At 38.5% G+C, this 19,242-nt stretch overlaps 3 protein-coding genes across 4 annotated transcripts; 1 reads left to right on the top strand and 2 right to left on the bottom strand.

The window, feature by feature from the left end:
• Positions 1 to 205: 205 nt before the first annotated feature.
• LOC143031296 (uncharacterized) lies at positions 206 to 2,586 on the bottom strand. The gene has a single exon (XM_076194951.1). It carries the CDS (start codon positions 2,575 to 2,577, stop codon positions 1,621 to 1,623), a length of 957 nt encoding a protein of 318 aa, XP_076051066.1. The 5' UTR covers positions 2,578 to 2,586; the 3' UTR covers positions 206 to 1,620.
• Positions 2,587 to 8,088: 5,502 nt separating this feature from the next.
• On the bottom strand, positions 8,089 to 14,730 carry LOC143031293 (uncharacterized). The gene is made up of 2 exons (XM_076194948.1): positions 14,613 to 14,730; positions 8,089 to 9,424 (listed from the first exon to the last, which is right to left on the bottom strand). Exon 2 carries the CDS (start codon positions 9,212 to 9,214, stop codon positions 8,099 to 8,101), a length of 1,116 nt encoding a protein of 371 aa, XP_076051063.1. The 5' UTR covers positions 9,215 to 9,424; positions 14,613 to 14,730; the 3' UTR covers positions 8,089 to 8,098.
• LOC143031294 (uncharacterized) lies at positions 14,693 to 18,608 on the top strand. 2 transcript variants are annotated; one of them, XM_076194949.1, is made up of 2 exons: positions 14,693 to 15,257; positions 16,805 to 18,608. In XM_076194949.1, exon 2 carries the CDS (start codon positions 16,932 to 16,934, stop codon positions 17,886 to 17,888), a length of 957 nt encoding a protein of 318 aa, XP_076051064.1. In that variant the 5' UTR covers positions 14,693 to 15,257; positions 16,805 to 16,931; the 3' UTR covers positions 17,889 to 18,608. The 2 variants fall into 2 exon arrangements, with proteins under 2 accessions (XP_076051064.1, XP_076051065.1); XM_076194950.1 differs by lacking the exon at positions 14,693 to 15,257 and adding an exon at positions 15,509 to 15,742.
• Positions 18,609 to 19,242: the final 634 nt, after the last annotated feature.

The raw sequence follows: 19,242 nt of genomic DNA, 5'->3' as shown, positions 1-19,242 counted from the left end.
CTTCCACATCACTCAGCTTGGTATGAAATGGAAGCTTAGAGTCTGGGAAATAAATCTAATTGAATAAAAAAAAATTCAAACTAATACCTCTGATCTTTTATTAATTTGTTTCTCTGAATAATTAAAAAATCCTGCAAAATTCAGGTTTTATAAACATATATTTTGGATTTTTTTTACTGTAGAAAATTAAACAAAAATGACAAAAATCTATAAACAACAACCAAAGATGTTACAACAAAAAGAACAAAAACATAAACCTTACAGGACGGGGGACTTAAATTTTGTGACCATTTGTTTGATGGTTGCGATGTATAGCAAGTCTCCAATTTCCTCTTTGCTGATGAAGTGTGAGGTGAGGGTGAGTGGTGTGGCGTGGGTGGAGGTGTAAGGTGAGCGTGGCTAGTAAATGCTTGCGGAGTGCTGGGTGCAGGTGTGCTGCTTTTCTCCTCTTTCTTTTTTCTCTTTCAGGCACTCACGGGCCCTCTCTATATTCTGCCGCTTCACTCTCTAGTTTCTTGTTAATTTTCCCATGACCACAGCAACAATACAGGGCGAGGAATCAAAATTAATGCGTACTGTGAGAGACTCACCAATCAAACAGGTCTATAACATCCGTGCACTTAATGGTACACTTAAGAATTTTTAATTATAAACAAGCAAAAATGTAATTATACAATAGGCTAATAAAAGGTCACTCATAACTGCATAACAGACAGTATGAGTATGTGGCGACTTCTCAACTATAGAGGTCTATAACAAGGTATCAATATTCAATAGCTAAAAGTACTATCATACAGAAAAGTTAAATAAATCAAACGTTTCTTCTTCCATTATGTGACCAAATTTGGTTTTAAGGAGTACAAATGTGGCAAATTCTGAGAAAATTGTAGTCAACAACCAATACCCCCAGACGCTGACCAGCTCCAAAACTGTTACTATACACCAGATCTCACCGTCAGAAATGATATGACCCTAAATTTCTCATGACTCATTTAGGTATTCAAGTAGAAATTATTGCTCTCCACCAAATACCCATATATGAATGAATTATAAAGTGCTATCACCCATCAGACACATATCTCGTAAAATTCAAGAAAACAACAAACTCAACAGATTACGAGAAAACTTAACCGAACATGTTTCTCTCTCAGGAGTTATGAGAGAACAAGCACATACGAAAAGTACTACTTAACACCACGAACAAGCTCTTCTTGGCACAAATGAAAACAAAACAGAATTGTTCAGAAACCAAATTGAACAATTCATCATATGACGTGGACATTACTCTGGGACAGATTTGATTGAAATGTGACAGTTATGTCTCCAAGGATAAAATAAACACTGTTGATTATATTACCGTAAATATATTTACAGTGAGATTGGCATATATTCCAGACTAACATTAACAACCGGTAGTATGAGTGTGTGACAACTCACCTACCAAACAGGTCTACAACAGTGGATCAATACTTAATAGTTCAAAGTACAATCATACAGAAAAGTTAAATCACTCAACAGCGTGAATAATCACGCAATACATGAGTTCTACCTTTCGTGAGGAAGTGACTTATTACGCGACATTTCTTCTTTCCTGTAAGGGTCACCACGTGACGTCAATGTTTACATGAAGGGCTTCTTTCCATCGTGAGTCATCATGTGTCGTTTGAGAAGATTCTTTTGTGAGAAGGCTGCATCACACAGGTCACACTCGAAAGGCTTTTCTCCAGTGTGGGTCATTATGTGTTGTTTCAGGTGACTCTTTTGTGAAAAAGTTACATCACACAGGTCACACTTGTAAGGTTTCTCTCTATTGTGGGTCATTATGTGTCGTTTGAGATTACTCTTTCGTGAAAAAGCCGCATCACACAGGTCACACTGAAAAGGCTTCTCTCCAGTGTGAGTCATCATGTGTCGTTTGACATCATTCTTTTCTGAGAAGGCTGCATCGCACAGATCACATTGGAAAGGCTTCTCTCCAGTGTGGGTCATTATGTGTCGTTTGAAATATTTCCTTCTTGAGAAACTTGCATCACACAGGTCACATTGGAAAGGTTTCTCTCCAGTGTGGGTCATCATGTGTTCTTTGAGATGATTCTTTCCTGAGAAAGCAGTATCACACAGGTCACACTGGAAAGGCTTCATTCCAGTGTGGGTCATCATGTGTCGTTTGAGACCACCTTTTTTAGAGAAAGCTGCATCGCACAGGTCACATTGAAAAGGCTTCTCTCCAGTGTGGATCATTATGTGTCGTTTGAGGTTATTTTTTCCCGAGAAACCTACATCGCAATGGTCACATTGGAAACGCTTCTCTCGAGTGTGGGTCATCAAGTGTTGTTTGAGATTATTCTTTCCTGGGAAACCTGCATCGCACAGGTCACATTGGAAAGGTTTGTCTCCAGTATGGGACATTAAGTGTCGTTTGAGATAATCATTTCGTGAGAAAGCTTCATAACACAGGTCGCATTGGAAAGGTTTGTTACCAGTGTGGGTCACCATGTGTTGTTTGAGATGATCATTTCGTGTAAAAGCTGTATCACACAGGTCACATTGGAAAGGTTCCTCTCCAGTGTGGGTCATTGCGTGATATTATGATAACTCATGAGATAGGTGTACCGCAGATGCCACACCAGATTCTATTATATGACGGCAATACGAAATCTTAGGATACCTTTTCCAAGGAGATTAGATATATACTCTCAATCTGAAAGAATATAGTGGCACATTAACCATAATGAGGTAGGGGAAGGGAACAAACAACATGTATCAAAGATGATTAGAGTTAGAAGAAAGATATGGAAAGTTGAACAAATACAAAAAAATAAAATAAAATAAAAATAACAACAATACGGCAAAAGAGTGGTTCAATAAACACTGCAAAGAGATGATGATATAAGAAAAGGATATCTGTGTATAATGTAGGACAGAATAGCATTGTTGAAAATAAGATATGAATTCTGGAAAGAGGCAGATGACATGAGGAAAGGAGATCATTGTATAATGTAGGACAATAACATAATTGGAAATAAGTAATCCTTGACAAATTTTCAGGGATAACAACTACACACAAACACATCAATTAAGGCTCTCATAATTCAACGATTGAGAGATAAACAAGAATCTGATATCTACTTCTACAGCAAATTATTTTTTTCACATTTTTGGTAATCCCCCTCCCCCCAACTTTATGGTTAGTGGGAAAACAAGTAACAATTCACACAAATACCATCAGAAACTTATAGATATATAAAAATTTCATTTTTGACATCCTTGTGCGCGGAGTAAATTACTTCGTCAATCTATCCTAAAATGTCCCTACCAACACCAAAGTTAGGTTAGATTCACCACTCCCTTCTATTAAATTCTAGAACAAGGCACACAGCTGGAGTAGCTACAAAGGATTGCAAAGGAGCAAGCCAACAGGAGACCTTTTGGTCCATAACTAGGTCGGATGCGGAAAAATTATATTTATAATAAATGAAATAAAAATAAAAGTTATATCAATAATAATAGAATGAATAAATACATAGGTATAGCTAAATAACAATCAAACAGTAAATAATAATACATTAACAGACAACTAATAATAAATAAAAATCAAGCAAATAATAAACAAACAACTAATAACAAATGAACACATAATATGAAATAAATGGCAGTCATTACATCATCTTGCTGAAGTGTTTATCTAAGCAAATCTTAAAGCTTCGAACTGAACTACATTGCACTGCCTCTGCAGGAGGTTTGTTCCATTCATTAACTACATGGTAGGAGAAGTTGTTTCTCCCTGCTTCCAAATTAAATCTATTTCCTGACAGTTTGAGACCATTATTTCTTGTCGGATTTTCATTCAGTGTGAAAGTTTTGTCACTTTTGATGTTGTCAATTCCTTTTAGAATCTTAAAGACCTATATCAAGTCACCTCTGAGTCTACGCTTTTTTAGGGAAAACAGATTCATATGTTTTAGTCAATTTTTGCATGAATTATTTTTGATATTTGGAATCAGTTTTGTGGCTCCCTGTTGTACTTTTCCAATCTGTCAATGTCTTTAATGGGATTCAGTGACCATACAGAAACAGCATATTCCAAATGTGGATGAACTAACGATTTATATAGCTTGTTAATGAGAGATGAACTTTTGAAATCAAAAGTTCGCGCAATCGGTCCAAGAATCTTGTTTGCTTTCTCAGAGGCTGAAATACACTGCTTGGATGATTTGAGATCGTTACTGATAATTATGCCGAGATCCTTTTCACCATCAACTTTTAACGAATTTCCAAATAACTAGTAATCGTACCTACTGTTATTTTTACCTATGTGATAACCTCGCATTTACTTGTATTAAATTTCATTAGCCACTTTTCAGACCATTGCTGTAATTTTTCTAAATCTTCTTGAATATCTCATTGATATAAGTGATCATTTGCCATTCTGCACAGTTTTGTATCATAAGCAAATTTGGAGACATTAGATTTTAGTGCATGGTTTATATCATTTATATATACTATGAATAGAAGTGGCCCAAGAATGGAACACTGAGGAACTCCACTCATAACATTTTTCCATCTAGAAGTTTTGCCATTTAAACCAACTGTTTTCGATCATTCAACCAATTTCTAGTCCAACTTAATAGGCTACCACTTACTCCATGTGAAGCTAATTTAGTAAGCAGTCTTTTGCGGGGGATGGTATCAAAAGCTTTTGCAAAATCTAGTTATATTAAATCTATATTGTTTCTTTTGTCACAATATGATTTGACTATATTGTAGAATTCGAGTGAGTCACACAAGAACATTTCTGTCAGAATTCATGCTGGCCATCATTTATCAAAGTTACTTTCTAAATTATGTTCAATAGCATCTCCGATGATAGTTTCCATCATTTTTGCTATGATTAAAGTCAAGCCTATATGCTTGTATTTGGTTTCTTTTTGTCACCTTTTTTGAATATGGGAGTAATATTAGCTGGCTTCCATTCTCTTGGGACATCTCTGGATATGATGGATTTCTTGAAAATAATTTCTAATGGAACAACAATCTCATTTTTCATTTCCTTTAAGATTCTTGGATGCCAACCGAAAGGCCAAGGTGTTTGAAATTCTCTATACACCTTTTGATTTTTTCTTTTGCTATACTTACTGTAGTAAGTTTACCCTAGACTTTTCACAGGTTTTAGTTTGGAGTTCAATTTGAGGTGTTTATTTAACGAATACTGAGTTAAAATAGTTGTTTAAAATATCACACATTCCTTCATTTGAATATTCACCGTCAGCATATAATAGTGGGCTGTGAGTCATAATAACCTTTTTATCTCTAATGTAACAATAGAATTCTTTGGGATTGTCTTTGGAATTTCCAGTAATATTAATTTTGTATTGTTGTTTTCATATTTTTTGCCTTTATTAAATCTCTCGGTATTATTACATAACTTTGATAATCATTAAGTGAACCCGAACACTTGTATTTCTGTCTGTCTTTTTTTAGTAATACTTTTTCAGTTTTTTTGTTGATCCATTTTGGGCAAGCCTGATTTGGGGGGTGTCTGTCCTTAAATGGGATGTATGTATGAGTCATCTTTGTAAGCACATTTTGAAATATCTCCCACATCTGATCTACAGGTCTTTCGCTTAATTTTGCCTCCCAATCTGTAAGCTGAAGCTCCTGATGTAGTCCTATGAACTAAGCTTTACTAAAATCGGGTATTTTAGATACATGAGTATTTATTCTAAAAATTTTAGTAATTTGAAACTAAGTTCTGATCGCTATTTGCAATAGTTTCACCGACTTCTTACTTTTACCCACATTTATCTTTAGCTTTCCTCTATCACATACTCTCCCAAACTCTGCCACCAGCTTCCTCAATCCCTCCTCCGATCCTGCCACAAGCGCAGTGTCGTCCGCAAACAACAGCTGGCTCACCTCCCACTTTTCTCCATTTTCTTTAACCATCTCCAATCCCTGACCCACTACCTTTGCATTTACCTCTCGCACCACCCCATTCATGTATAAGTTGAACAGCCAGGGCGACATAACGCAGCCTTGACGAAGTCCCACCTTTACCTCGAACCACTCACTCTCTCCATTCCTAATCCTCACAAAAGCTCTACTACTCTCATAAAAGCTCTTGACATCTCCCAGAAGCTTTCCTCCTATCCTGTATATCTTCATAACCTCCCACAGTGCCTTTCTGTCTACCCTATCATAAGCCTTTTCCAGATCCATAAAAGCCCAAAAAACATCCTTCCCCTTTCCTATAGCTTTCTCTCATATCTGTCTTACCACAAAAATCTGATCTACACAACCTCTACCTGTCCTAAATCCACACTGTTCCTCACCAATTATGCCTTCTGTTCCTCTCCCAATCAAGATCCTCCCATAAGCCTTCCCAACTACACTTAACAAGCCAATCCCTCTGAAACTACTACATTCACACTTGTCCCCTTTTCCCTTGTAAAGAGGAACTATACAGGCACTCCTCCAGTCCTCCAGCACTCTACCATCTCTCCAGCAAACATTGAATAACCTCACCCGCCAGTCCACCATCACTGTACCTCCCTTTTTCAGACATTCTGCATGGCATCCATCCAGACCAGGTGCCTTATCTTTCATCATCTTAACAACTGCCTTCACTTCATCCTTCCTTATTTCTCCTCCATTCTCCTCACTCATCACTCTCATTTTCTTCTCATTTCCCACTGCAGCTATCTTTCCCTCCCTATCCTCCTTCACATTTAGCAAGTCCCTAAAATATTCTGCCCATCTTCCCCTTACTGCCTTCTCTTCCATTATCATCTCTCCATCTGCACCTTTTACCTTTTCTTCTCTACTTGATTCGCCTCCTCTTCCTCTCTTAATTTCTTTCCAAAACATCTTTTTATTACTTTCAAAATTTTCTGTCATACTCTTACCCCATTTCACATCTGCTCTCCTCTTTGCCTCCTTTACCTTTTGCTTTACTTCTCTTTTCTTTTCTTTGTACCTCTCATATGACTCCCTCGTCCTATTTTGTAACCAATCTGTGAAAGCTCGCTTCTTCTCTTCTACAACCTTCTTTGTTTCCTCATCCCACCATTCACTACTCTTTCTTCTATTTCCTCCTGGCCTTCTTGTTCCACACACCATCCTTGCACACTTTATGACTCCCTCCTTGAACCATCCACATTCCTCCTCCACACCCAGCTCTACTCTATCCTTCATTCCCTCCCACTCCTTCAGCTTCTTTTTGTACTCCATCTCCTTTTCCTTTTCATTCAAAGAGGTCACTCTAAGAACCTCCCTACCTTTTGTCCCTTTCCTCTTTCTCCATCTATCCTCCACTCTCAGCTTACCTTCCACCAAAAAATGATCTGATATTCCCCCACCCTCTCCCCTTAGCACATGTACATCCTTAACTCTTCCTATCATAATCCTATTTACCACTACATAATCCATTAACGCTCTATCTACCACCCTTCCCTCCACCACCCTCTCCCATGTGTACTTATGCTTGACTTACTGCCTATTACAGTAACACAAATAATAAGTTCCAGGCGAATACTGCAGACAACCTTATGCAATGCTTAGGTCAACGGAACATCTGCATCCTTTAATATTCTCAAACTTTTCTGTATTTTTTTTTTCCCATTTAATGGACTGCTTAAAACCCTTTAAACACAAACAAGAAAAAATGCAATTACGTAATAGGCCAATCAAGGTCACTCAAAAACTTCACAACTAAGAGTAAATCAACAAACAATTACAACTGACAGTACGTGTAACAACTCTGAAGAAGAGAGGCCAAATGCAGAGGCCAAACGCCCCAGCTGGGCAAAACGTTAAATACACTGGATCCCATACTCTGCATTTGGCCTCTCTCCTACAGTGCTGTTCCAGTTGTTGCTGCTTTTAATCATGTGTAACGACTTACCTACCAAACAGGTCTACAGAAGTGGATCAATACTTAATAGTTGAAAATAAAACCATACAGAAAAGTCCAATCATTCGGGTTACACTGGAGAGGCCTCTCAGCAGCGTGAATGATCATGGAATACATGAGATCAACTTTTACTGAGGACGTGAGGCACTACACATTGGAAATAAACCCTTCGTGAGAAAGCTGAAACTACTTATTTCCTGTGTGGGTCACTTTGTGTCGTTTGAGAGCACACTTTTGTGAGAAAGCTGCATCGCACATGTCACACTTGAAAGGCTTCTCTCCAGTGTGGGTCATCACGTGACGTTTGAGAGCACTCTTATGTGAGAAAGCTGCATCGCACATATCACACTCGAAAGGCTTTTCTCCAGTGTGGGTCGTTACATGATCTTTGAGATGACTCTTTCTTGAGAAAACTGCATCACACAGGTCACACTTGAAAGGTTTCTCGCCAGTGTGGGTCATCACGTGATGTTTGAGAGCCCTCTTTTGTGAGAAGGCTGCATCACACAGGTCACACTTGAAAGGCTTCTCTCCAGTGTGGCTCATCATGTGACATTTGAGAGAACTCTTTCCTGTGAAGGCTGCATCACACAGGTCACACTTGAAAGGCTTTTCTCCAGTGTGGGTCATCATGTGATATTTGAGAGCATTCTTTCCTGAGAAGGCTGCATCACACAGGTCACACTTGAAGGGCTTCTCTCCAGTGTGGGTCATCATGTGATATTTGAGACCGCTCTTTCCTGAGAATGCTGTATCACACAGGTCACACTTGAAAGGCTTCTCTCCAGTGTGGATCATCATGTGTTGTTTGAGATTACTCTTTTGTAAGAAAGCTGCACCACATAGGTCACAATTGAAGGGTTTTTCTCCAGTGTGGGTCATCATGTGATATTTCAGAGCACTCTTTCCTGGGAAGGCTGCATCGCATAGGTCACAATTGAAAGGCTTTTCTCCAGTGTGGGTCATCACGTGTCGCTTGAGATCACCCTTTGCTATGAAAGCTGCATCACACAGGTCACATTTAAAGGGCTTCTCTCCAGTGTGGGTCATCATGTGATATTTTAGAGCACTCTTTCCTGAGAAGGCGGCATCACACAGGGCACAATCGAAAGGCTTCTCTCCAGTGTGGGTCATCATGTGATATTTTAGAGCACTCTTTCCTGAGAAGGCTGCATCACACAGGTCACACTTGAAAGGCTTCTCTCCAGTGTGGGTCATCATGTGTTGTTGAAGAATACTCTTTTGTGAGAAAGCTGTATCACAGTCACAGTTGAAAGGCTTCTTTCCAGTGTTGGCCACCATGTGTTGAGAACATTCTTTGTTGAGTAAGATGCATGGTACAGGTCACACTTGAAACGCTATTGTCCAGTGTGGGTCATCACGTGATACTCAGTAGCACTTTTTCCCGAGAAAGCTGTGTCACACAGGTCACACCAGATTATCTTTATTGTATAGCGAATAGACGGGGTCTCTGGGTACTTTTTCAGGGAAATGTAAATATTCAACCTCGTCCTGAAAGAAAACATTTGATAATTTTTACATCTTGTTGAGAGCATGTAATAGAGGCATTAACCAAAATGCATTAGGGGAACAACCATTAAGAATTATAGTCGTGCAAATATATATGTATATATATATATATATATAACATAGAAACCACTGTTGGAGTAGAAAAGACTGGAAACGGGGAAACTATATATTTCGATTGCAAACTGCAATCCTGAGAACCTCCCAACTACACTCCTCCCAAACTTACACTTGGCCCTCCCTTTCAACTTATTTTGACTCAATGCCAACACATCCATCTCTGTTCTCATAAACATACTGCCTACCTCTTCCATTTTACTCTCATCTATACCACATCCACGCACATTAAAAGACCCAAACCTTAGGGTACTGGTTGGAAAACTCCTAGACCCTCTTATGCCTTTACTTTTTTTAGGAATGTCTCCTGTGGGGATACAGGTAGAAGGATTCCTAGTCCTATCCCCCGTCCCGTTATTTGTCACCTCTTATGACTCAAGTGGGAGGACTTGGTGGTGGCACTCTTTTCCCCAACCACAGGGTAGACAAAAAAAGGAAATTAAGTTTCCAGAGAAATGGTACAGGATAGTAATAAGGGGTTGGGGGACAGTATAACAGAGGGACAGCCGCAGTATAATAAAAGTATCATAATTTCTCTATGAACAGAGTCTTCCTCTATCACAGACAAAATGATGTATGGCTCTGGTCCATAGAGGCGCCCCATATAGACCCTTAAGTATCAACTGCATGTTACTTTGCCACAATAACATGCAGCCAATACCCCAGACAGAGGGCTGCAACAGCATAAATTATTTCCAACTTGGAAATAATTTATGTTTGTAAAATTTTCCCATAGGACACACACATCATTCATTGATATCCAAAATCAATGTTTGAGAGATTCACGAGAATCTGATAACATCAGACTGATATCTTATTTCTACAGTAAATAATCTATTTTCTATTGATTCACCCCTCCCCCCCCCCCCGACTCCATGGCTGGTGGGAAAACAAGTAAGATTCCACACAAATACCACCATAAGCCTTTAAATAAAACTATGATATGTTGATTTTTGACATCATGGTGTGAGAAATAAACAACTTCAAGTCAATCTATCCTAACCTGTCACTACCCACACCTAGGTTAGATCAGCTCTCCCTTCTATGAAAAACTAAAACAGACACTTTAAATAAATAATTTGTGTTAATATTTGTGCCTCATAGCAATCTTAATTATAAATCAACATAAGATTTAATCTTTCATGTTATTGTGAAAGATGCCATTTCTAAAACATTCATCAATCATTCAAAAACCACTTCAGTAAGAAGACATTTCATATATTACTCTCACACTTTTGTTTTGTATAATGTGCATCCATCTTATTAATATATAATTTAGTAGTTTATAACATTTAGTTACAGTATTGGGATTATGTCAAGATTAGCAAACCCAATGATAGCAGGGTTTGCTATTCTTTACAAGAAGATTATTAGGTTCGTTATTCCTTAGGCTGTGTTTATTGTAACCGTTTAGACCAGGCAAATTGGGTCAATTGATTCACCAGGTGTAAACAGTTACATTGAAACTAGTGTGGCGAATCAACACTATTAATGATTTGTGTTGATTCATCATGAATTGAATCGATTCGATTCGGTTGGTGTAAACGCCGCCTTACATTGGGTTTGCTGTTCTTAACATAAACACTTCATTGCACAAACAACACTTAAATGACTTATTGAATTTCAAAGCTTCTGTTCACTAGTTAAGCTTAATGAATCCTCACTGGTTTAATAGCAGTTTTTACATACTATTTTTAATTTCTATATTCAGATATCCATGAAGTCTCAAGGTTAGTTTAGGTTAGGTATATGATTGACAGGTTATCAGGATTCTGTAATGCAATCACTAGAAAGTATCCCTTTAGAATTTTTTTTTATGGAAATTGAACATTATGTCACCATATTCATTGTTTATTCATCAATATAAACATAAGAACACAAGAATAAAGGAGACTGCAAGAGACCATAAGGCCTACACTAGGCAGCTCCATATCCATCTCCACCTGTCATCCCCCCCCCCCCATCCATAAAGTTGTCTAATCATTTTTTAAAACAACTGATAGTTTCAGCGCTTCTTACATGGTTACTAATTTTATTCCATTCATCGACCACCTTATTAGTAGACCAATTCTTGCCTATTTCTTTCTTAAATCTAAATTTGTCCAGTTTATACCCATTACTGCGAGTCCTGCCCTGTTGTTTTCTTATGATGACCTTGTTTGCATCTCCCTTGTTATAGCCTTTGATCCACTTGAACACTTCTATTAGATCACCCCACACTCTGTGTCTTTCCAGAGAGTGTAAATTTAGGTGCCTAAGCCTCTCTTCGTAAGGCAAATTTCTGAGCCCATGTATCATTTAGGTCATTCTAGTGAATTTATGTCCATTCTGTAGGATGGAGACCAAAACTGTACCGCATAGTCAAGGATGGGTCTAACTATCGCTAGATAGAGTTTAATAATTACCTCTGCACTTCTGTTCGTTACCGTCCTAGCAATGAAACCTAATGCTCTGTTAGCTTTATTTCTGGCACTAATGCACTGCTTCCTGGTTTCAAGGTCCGGACTCACCAGAACTCCCAAGTCCCTCTTGCACTCAGATTTTTCTATAAACGTGTCATCTAAGATGTGTCTATTTTTGGGGTTGTGTAGCCCTACATCTAACATGCTACACTTAGAGATACAGACGCTCCTCTACTTACGTTCATTCGTTATACGTTTTTTCGATTTTACGTTTGAACTGACGGTAAAAAAAATGGTAATTTTTTTTTTTTTGAGTGAATTTTTTAGTTTACCGCACTCTCCGTAGTTCAAACGATACTTGAGCACGACGCTGCGTCCATTGTTTACATTGCGCAGATGACAAACTGAAAATGCCTTGCCTCCTCCTCCTCCACCATCTCAATTTAAGTTGCTTGAATTTAATCTATTTGAAATTAATGTTATTATTTTACAATATTATGTGTTTAATTAATGATTTAGGGGTGTTTTATAAGATACGGTAATAGAATTTACCAATGTATAGTACAGTAACAACTTACGTTCATTTTCAACTTACGTTCGGCCGTTCGGAACGTAACTAAAACTTAAGTTGAGGAGCGTCTGTATTGAAGTTCATTTGCCATTTCTCCGACCATGTTAACAATTTATAAAGATCATCCTGCAGAATCTCTGCGTCGTCTCCTGACCCAATTAGGTGTCCTATTTTAGTGTTGTCTGCAAACTTACTAACATCACTACCTATTTATCCCATATTATTTATTACATTTTTGCTTTTCTTTACATGAAGATATTTAGGTGGGCCATTCTTTACATTGGAATCTTTGGGTTCACTGGGATTACTCATCTTGACATTCATTTTTTTTTTTTTTTGTATTCTTGGTGTCATTATTAGGAAATAACTTATATCAGCTTATGAATTAGTTCACATCATGCTTATATGGTATTTGAGACAAGTCTATTGTGTTGATGTTGAATTACGTTGGACCTAGTATACTTCCTTGTAACTATTTGGGGGGGGCATTTTATGTTGCTTATTCTAATCATGAGAAAACTTTCCTGACATTCTAGTACAAATATCTATAATTGTCTAATTAAAATGACCTAGAGTCAAATGATGCATTAAGATTTAGCATAATATTCCACACTTTCCAGTGTCTAATATGCTTAATAAATCACCATGCTGAATTTCCTGTAAAATATGATTTTGTTTCAAGTATACTAACTGTCACAAAGATCGGAGTAGCAGGTCTGATGTAAATGATATTGGACACTATAGTGCTTGATTATTGATACTTCGATACTAGAACAGAAAATACTCAGGATCATATCTGTGATATCACTCATTTTTAATTTGTGGAGAACGTGTCAAGAAATGTTGGTAGGCCCATAAGTCACCATCCCAAATATTTATCTTAATCTGGCTATTTCCTTCATAGCATTTACAATAGTTTAATGTATACAGTAATAGCTACATAAAATTCAGAAACTAGGTGCAATGTAATTTAAGATTTGTTATAAGAACCAAAAATACAAACATATACAAATATGAAATAAATATCTATTATCAAAAAATAAGGTAATGTCATAAACAAGCCAAAACTATATTTCTACATACATACATACATATACCAAAGGCTTTTTCCCCCTACATGGGGGGGTAGCCAAAAAGAAAAAGGCATAGAAACCACTCCCACCCATTCCATTTCCTATATATTCCACTCCCCTCCACCCTCCTCCCTCCCTCTCATCTTGGCACCTCCTGGATGACGGGTCATCCCTGCATCCTGTCCACTGCCCTGGGTCAGAAGCAGTGTCGCAAGACACAGCACATCCACAGCAAGGCTGCTTCATAAATTCGGCGACCCCCCTCTCCGTCCCCTCATGCAGAAAAGGAGAAGACGGGGAGAAATCCCTTCGGGCTGCGTCAAATTTTTTCTCATACATACTTCCTCACCCCCCATCCCCCACCCACTCCCCCTCATGCATCACAGCATCATCTATGCACAACCCCTCTCCATTCACCCCTATCTTCTGTCCTCTCCCATCCTTCCTCCACAGACATTCCTCTCTTTTGTAATGCCCCTTTCACCCCATCCATCCATCTCATCCTAGGACGCCCCCTCATATTCACTCCTTCCACACTTCTTTTACTAATCTTTCTTCACTCATTCTTTCCATGTGTCCAAACCATCCTAATACCCTTTCATCAACCCTATCTCCCAGTTCCCTTTCCACCCCTGTTCTCTTCCTTGCCTCATTTCTCACTCTATCTAGCCTAGTAACCCCTATCATATTTCTCAGACACTTCATCTCAAACACATTCAGTCTCCTTCTCTCTTCCTCTCTCATGTTCCATGTTTCTGCCCCGTACAATGCTGTTGGCACAATTACTCCTTCATATGTATAAAAACTTAAAATGTAGCACTGTCACTTTGCAGGGAGTACATATGGCGTAAGGGAATAACCACTACTGTACAATAATTGGATAATGTCAAGATTAGTGAACCCATAATTTTTTAAAAATGTTATTCTAAAATGTATCTTGTATTAAATACTCCATAACATCCTGCAAATAAAATTAAACTACCTAACCAAATTTAGTTACCTTGCCTTACCTTACCGGGGTGCCGTATCGACTTGGACGTTGGCCACTGTGGAGCTCCATTCCTGTCTGCAGATGGCTCTTCTTAATTAACAAGATGGCATTTTGTTGTTTCTTCTCCTACAGACGTCCTTAATCCGTCTACATATTTTATATGTGGTCTTCCTCTTGCCCTCTTTTCTTTTGTTTTTCCTGTTAGGCACGTATGTTCTAATTGTTGTTTTCTCATGACGTGTCCTACAAAGTGTATCTGTCTTTTCCTGATGGTTGTTATTATTTCCCTGTGTTCCTATTTGCTGCAGTATTTCTTCGTTTGTTTTAAATTCTGTCCATGAAATATTCAGCATCCTTCTCCACATCCACATTTCTACTGCTTTTATCCTGTCTTGCATTTGTTTACTAATTGTCCAAGCTTCACATCCATATTATAATACTAACCAAGTGTAAAATTTTACAAATCTTTTCTTGTTCTCATGTTAAATTGATTAACAAAGTACCTGCCCGCCAAGAAGAATGTAAACAAACAGGGTACATACCTCAACCAAAACACTGGATGAGTAATACAAGAAAACTAAAATGAACTCGTAAAAGCCCTGCATGAATGCATCTCAAAGGATCAGGAAGCACAAAACACCATTATTGAAAACAAAAAATATTAGTAAGTAATTTACTTTATATCAAAAGTTTCCATAAATAGCGTCTTGTTCCATTACTTAACCCCCACCCCAAAAAGAGAAAAAAAAAATCTAATGTCCTCGTGATGTACATGTAAGATTGCCACAGGCACAATTTCATTTTCATGAAAAATTGAATGTTATTCGTTTTACGTGACTGTTTTGACTAAATAACCATAATTAACAAGCTACTACCACCATGCGTCTTATTTTAATATATTTTATAGAACTGGGGGTGTCTAACCTAACCAGAGAAAGGTTACACTCGCGTTATTAATTTTTTCTCACTCTAAGACGATAGATATAAAGAAATCATGTTTTCATTTATGGGTTTCCGGTGGTATTTCTGCCCAAATTTACTTGTTTACTCGCCAATCCTGTATATGTAGGTGTGGGGGAGGGGTGAAGGTGTTCCCTGACAACCGCAGGAATCGCACAAACATTGATTTCTGACATCCTTGATTATTGGGCGAGTATAGAACTCTGCGAAAATGTTGCCAGTATTTCTTATCCCCAGTTATTTGTGCTATTGTGTCCCTTTCCGTACTAGATTTGTTTTCTGTTGGCTTTTTTCTCTTTGTAAAGTTCATCCACTCTTGTGGCTTCTCATATCTCTGTTAATTATCACTTTACCAGTCTGTTTTTCAGATTTCTGCGCTCTTTAATGTTTTTAATTTTTGTTCAATCGTCCGTTTTTTCTTTTACATCTACTTCTTCATCATCTTTGTCGTTTGTTCCCTTGCTGCATTTAGGTTAATGCCTCAATGTACTATATTTTCGTGTTACTCCTAATGTTTTAGCAAAAATTATACTTTATTTTGGAGTGTTCTAAAAATTGCGTCACTCACCATAACCAAAAAATGTAAATAATATGTTGAATTACGAGTAAGATTGCTACGGGGAACAAACTGAACAAGCTATTCTAACCGTGCGCCTTGTTTCAGTATTTGGAGGGGAGGAGTGAATCTAACCTAACCTACATGTAGGTAGGGACATATTAGGCTATATTGACTAGAAGTAATGTACTTCTCACGCAAGGATGTCAAAAATCAACATTTTATATTTTTATTCATAGGCTTCTGGTAAGAGTGGCGGCCCTGCCAACGCAGAGGTTATGAGAGGAGGGTTCACCGAAAAGTTAAGAACAAGTGATTTGCTGTAGGAATATATATCAGATTCTCATGAATCAAATGTTAATTTATGGCATCCTTGAATGGTGTGTGTAATGGTCCCCTGTGAAAATCTGACAATTTTTCTAATTTCCAGTTATGTTATTGTATCTTACATTATACGCCGACCTATTTTCTCGTACTTGTTTAACCATGAATTTCCCAATTAAGTTATACTGCATTACTCTCTTCTTTCCACTCCATCACTTTTAGTATTTGCTCAACATATCATTTCGTTCTTCTTCCTATAAGCTTCTTTGATATGAGCTGTATGTTCCCTTTCTCACATTTTCCCATACAGTCGTGTTATTTCTGACTTTCTCTAAACAGGTTAGATGTTGAACTTGTATATTTTCTTGCAGGTCGAGGGAAAATACCGACATTTCTTTGGAGAAGGCATCCGAAGATTCCGTATATTCGTCATATAATTAAGAGAATCTGGTGTGGCCTCTGCGGCAAACCTATCTCACGAGACGTCTTAAATATCACATGATGACCCAGACTGGAGAGAGACATTTCAAGTGTGACCAGTGTGATGCAGCTTTCTCACGAAAGAATCACGTCAAGCAACACATGATGATACACACCGGGGAGAAGCCTTTCAAGTGTGACCTGTGCGATGCAGCTTTCTCACGAAATCCTCATCTCAAATCTCACATGATGACCCACACTGGAGAGAAGCCTTTCAAGTGTGACCTGTGTGATTGGGCTTTCTCACGACGAAATGTTTTAAAACTACACATGAGGAACCACACTGGCGAGAAGCCTTTCAAGTGCGACCTGTGTGATGGGGCTTTCTCAAGACGGAGTGGTTTAACACGACACATGCTGAATCACAGCGGAGAAAAGCCCTTCAAGTGTGACCTGTGTGATGCAGCTTTCATAGAAAAGAGATATCTCGAAAGACACGCGGTGACCCACACTGGGGAAAAGCCTTTCAAGTGTGACCTGTGTGATGCAGCTTTCTCACGGAAGAGTCAAGTCAAACATCACATTAGGACCCACACTGGAGAAAAGCCCTTCAAGTGTGACCGGTGCGATGCAGCTTTCTCAAGAAAGGATGCTCTCAAACGACACGTTATGGCCCATACCGGAGAGAAGCCGTATAAATGTGACCTGTGCGATGCAGCTTACCCAGAAAAGAGTAAATTGACCTATCACGTGATGACCCACACCGGAGAAAAGCCATGCAGATGCGGCTTGTGCGGTGCGACTTTCACACGAAGTAATCTCAAACGACACATAAGAACCCACACCGGAGAGAAGCCCTTCCAATGTGGCATATGCAATGCAGCTCACGCATCAAAGGGCGATTTGAATAATCACATAATGACGCACACCGGAGAGAAGCCTTTCCAGTGTGACCTGTGCGATGCAGCTTTCTCCCGAAAGACTCTTCTCAAAAATCACGCAATGACCCACAATAGAGAGAAACCTGTGCCATAAGGCTTAGCAAAGTGTGATCTCAAACGACTCTTCATGGCCCACACTAGAGGGAAGCCTTGCCATTGTTACCTATGTGATGTAACTTTTCACAAATGAGTAATTTAAAACATGACGTTATTATTCGCACTGGAGAGAAGCCTTTCAAGTGTGACGACCTGTGCGATATAGATTTTTGAAGGAAGCTAGAAATTCCAAAACTTCGAAGCGCGAGAAGGAGAGAACCATATGAGTTAGTCGACACACTGAGCTAGAAGTTACGGAAGCTGTCAGTACATTATCACCACCTAGAGTTTCTTCTGCGTCTAAGCGACCAGATAATTAAGCTCGTTACTCATAAGACCATTAATTAATCGTGTGTGTGTGTGTGTGATATTGATTTATATTAGTAGTAGTATTATTAATGCGAATGACTGATTATGTTTAAATATTAGCTAGAATTTCTTAGTTTGATTAGGCCCTTGCTCTACTGACATTCATATATAACGCTGTGTAGGAAATAACCATACATATGAAATTAGATTATGCAGAATCCTCGTAGGCCAGTGAAGCTGACGGAGTTAGGTAAGAATATATTTACATTCAGTAAAGTTAGTGGAATCCTAACGAGTTCTAAAGGGTTTTGACACACATAGTGATAGATATAGTTCTGTACAAGATTGTGTGGAATAAACGCCATTGTTAATTATAATTTGTTACTGTAAATATAACCACGATAATGTATTCAGCAGTGTTTATTGAATCCCTGGAGATAGAACATTCACAGTTTGATTATGTCTTTCCAAGAGTGATGTGAGAAGGTATTTAAAGTCCTGCTCATTATTGTTGAAGAATAGATATAAGATGGGGTTTCTCTTTTTCTGCATGAGGGGACAGAGAGGGGGGTCACCGAGTAGATGAAGCGGATTTATTATTATCAATATTATTATCATTATTATTATCATTATTATTGTCATTATTATTAGTGCGATGATTATTATTATTATCGTCATTATTATTATTATCATTATTATTATTATATTGTTATTATCATTACATACATACATATACCAAGGCTTTTCCCCCCTTACCAGGGAGGTAGCCAAAAAGGAAAAGGCATATAATCATTCCCACCCATTCCATCCCCGAAAACACTCCACACCCCTCCACCCTCCCTCCCATCTTAGCACCTCCTAGATGACGGGTCATCCATGCCCACTGCCCTGGGTCAGAAGCAGTGTCGCAAGACACAGCAAGGCCGCTTCATTAAATCTGCGACCCCCCCCCTCTCCGTCCCCCCATATAAAGGAGAGGACGGGGAGAAATCCCTTCGGGCTGCGTCAAAATTTTGCTCACACACACTACCTCACCGTCCATT

The sequence above is a fragment of the Oratosquilla oratoria genome, chromosome 12, assembly GCF_046742065.1.
Source record: "Oratosquilla oratoria isolate Oo_2021 chromosome 12, ASM4674206v1, whole genome shotgun sequence".
In the NCBI taxonomy this organism is placed as follows: Eukaryota; Metazoa; Arthropoda; class Malacostraca; order Stomatopoda; family Squillidae; genus Oratosquilla; species Oratosquilla oratoria.
This window is presented reverse-complemented; position numbering and strand designations above follow the sequence as displayed.

Excerpts from the sequence above, each read along its gene's own strand:
- LOC143031296 (XM_076194951.1), bottom strand. The coding sequence starts at position 2,577 with ATGACCCACACTGGAGAGGAACCTTTCCAATGTGACCTGTGTGATACA.
- LOC143031293 (XM_076194948.1), bottom strand. The coding sequence starts at position 9,214 with ATGGTGGCCAACACTGGAAAGAAGCCTTTCAACTGTGACTGTGATACA.
- LOC143031294 (XM_076194949.1), top strand. The coding sequence starts at position 16,932 with ATGATGACCCAGACTGGAGAGAGACATTTCAAGTGTGACCAGTGTGAT.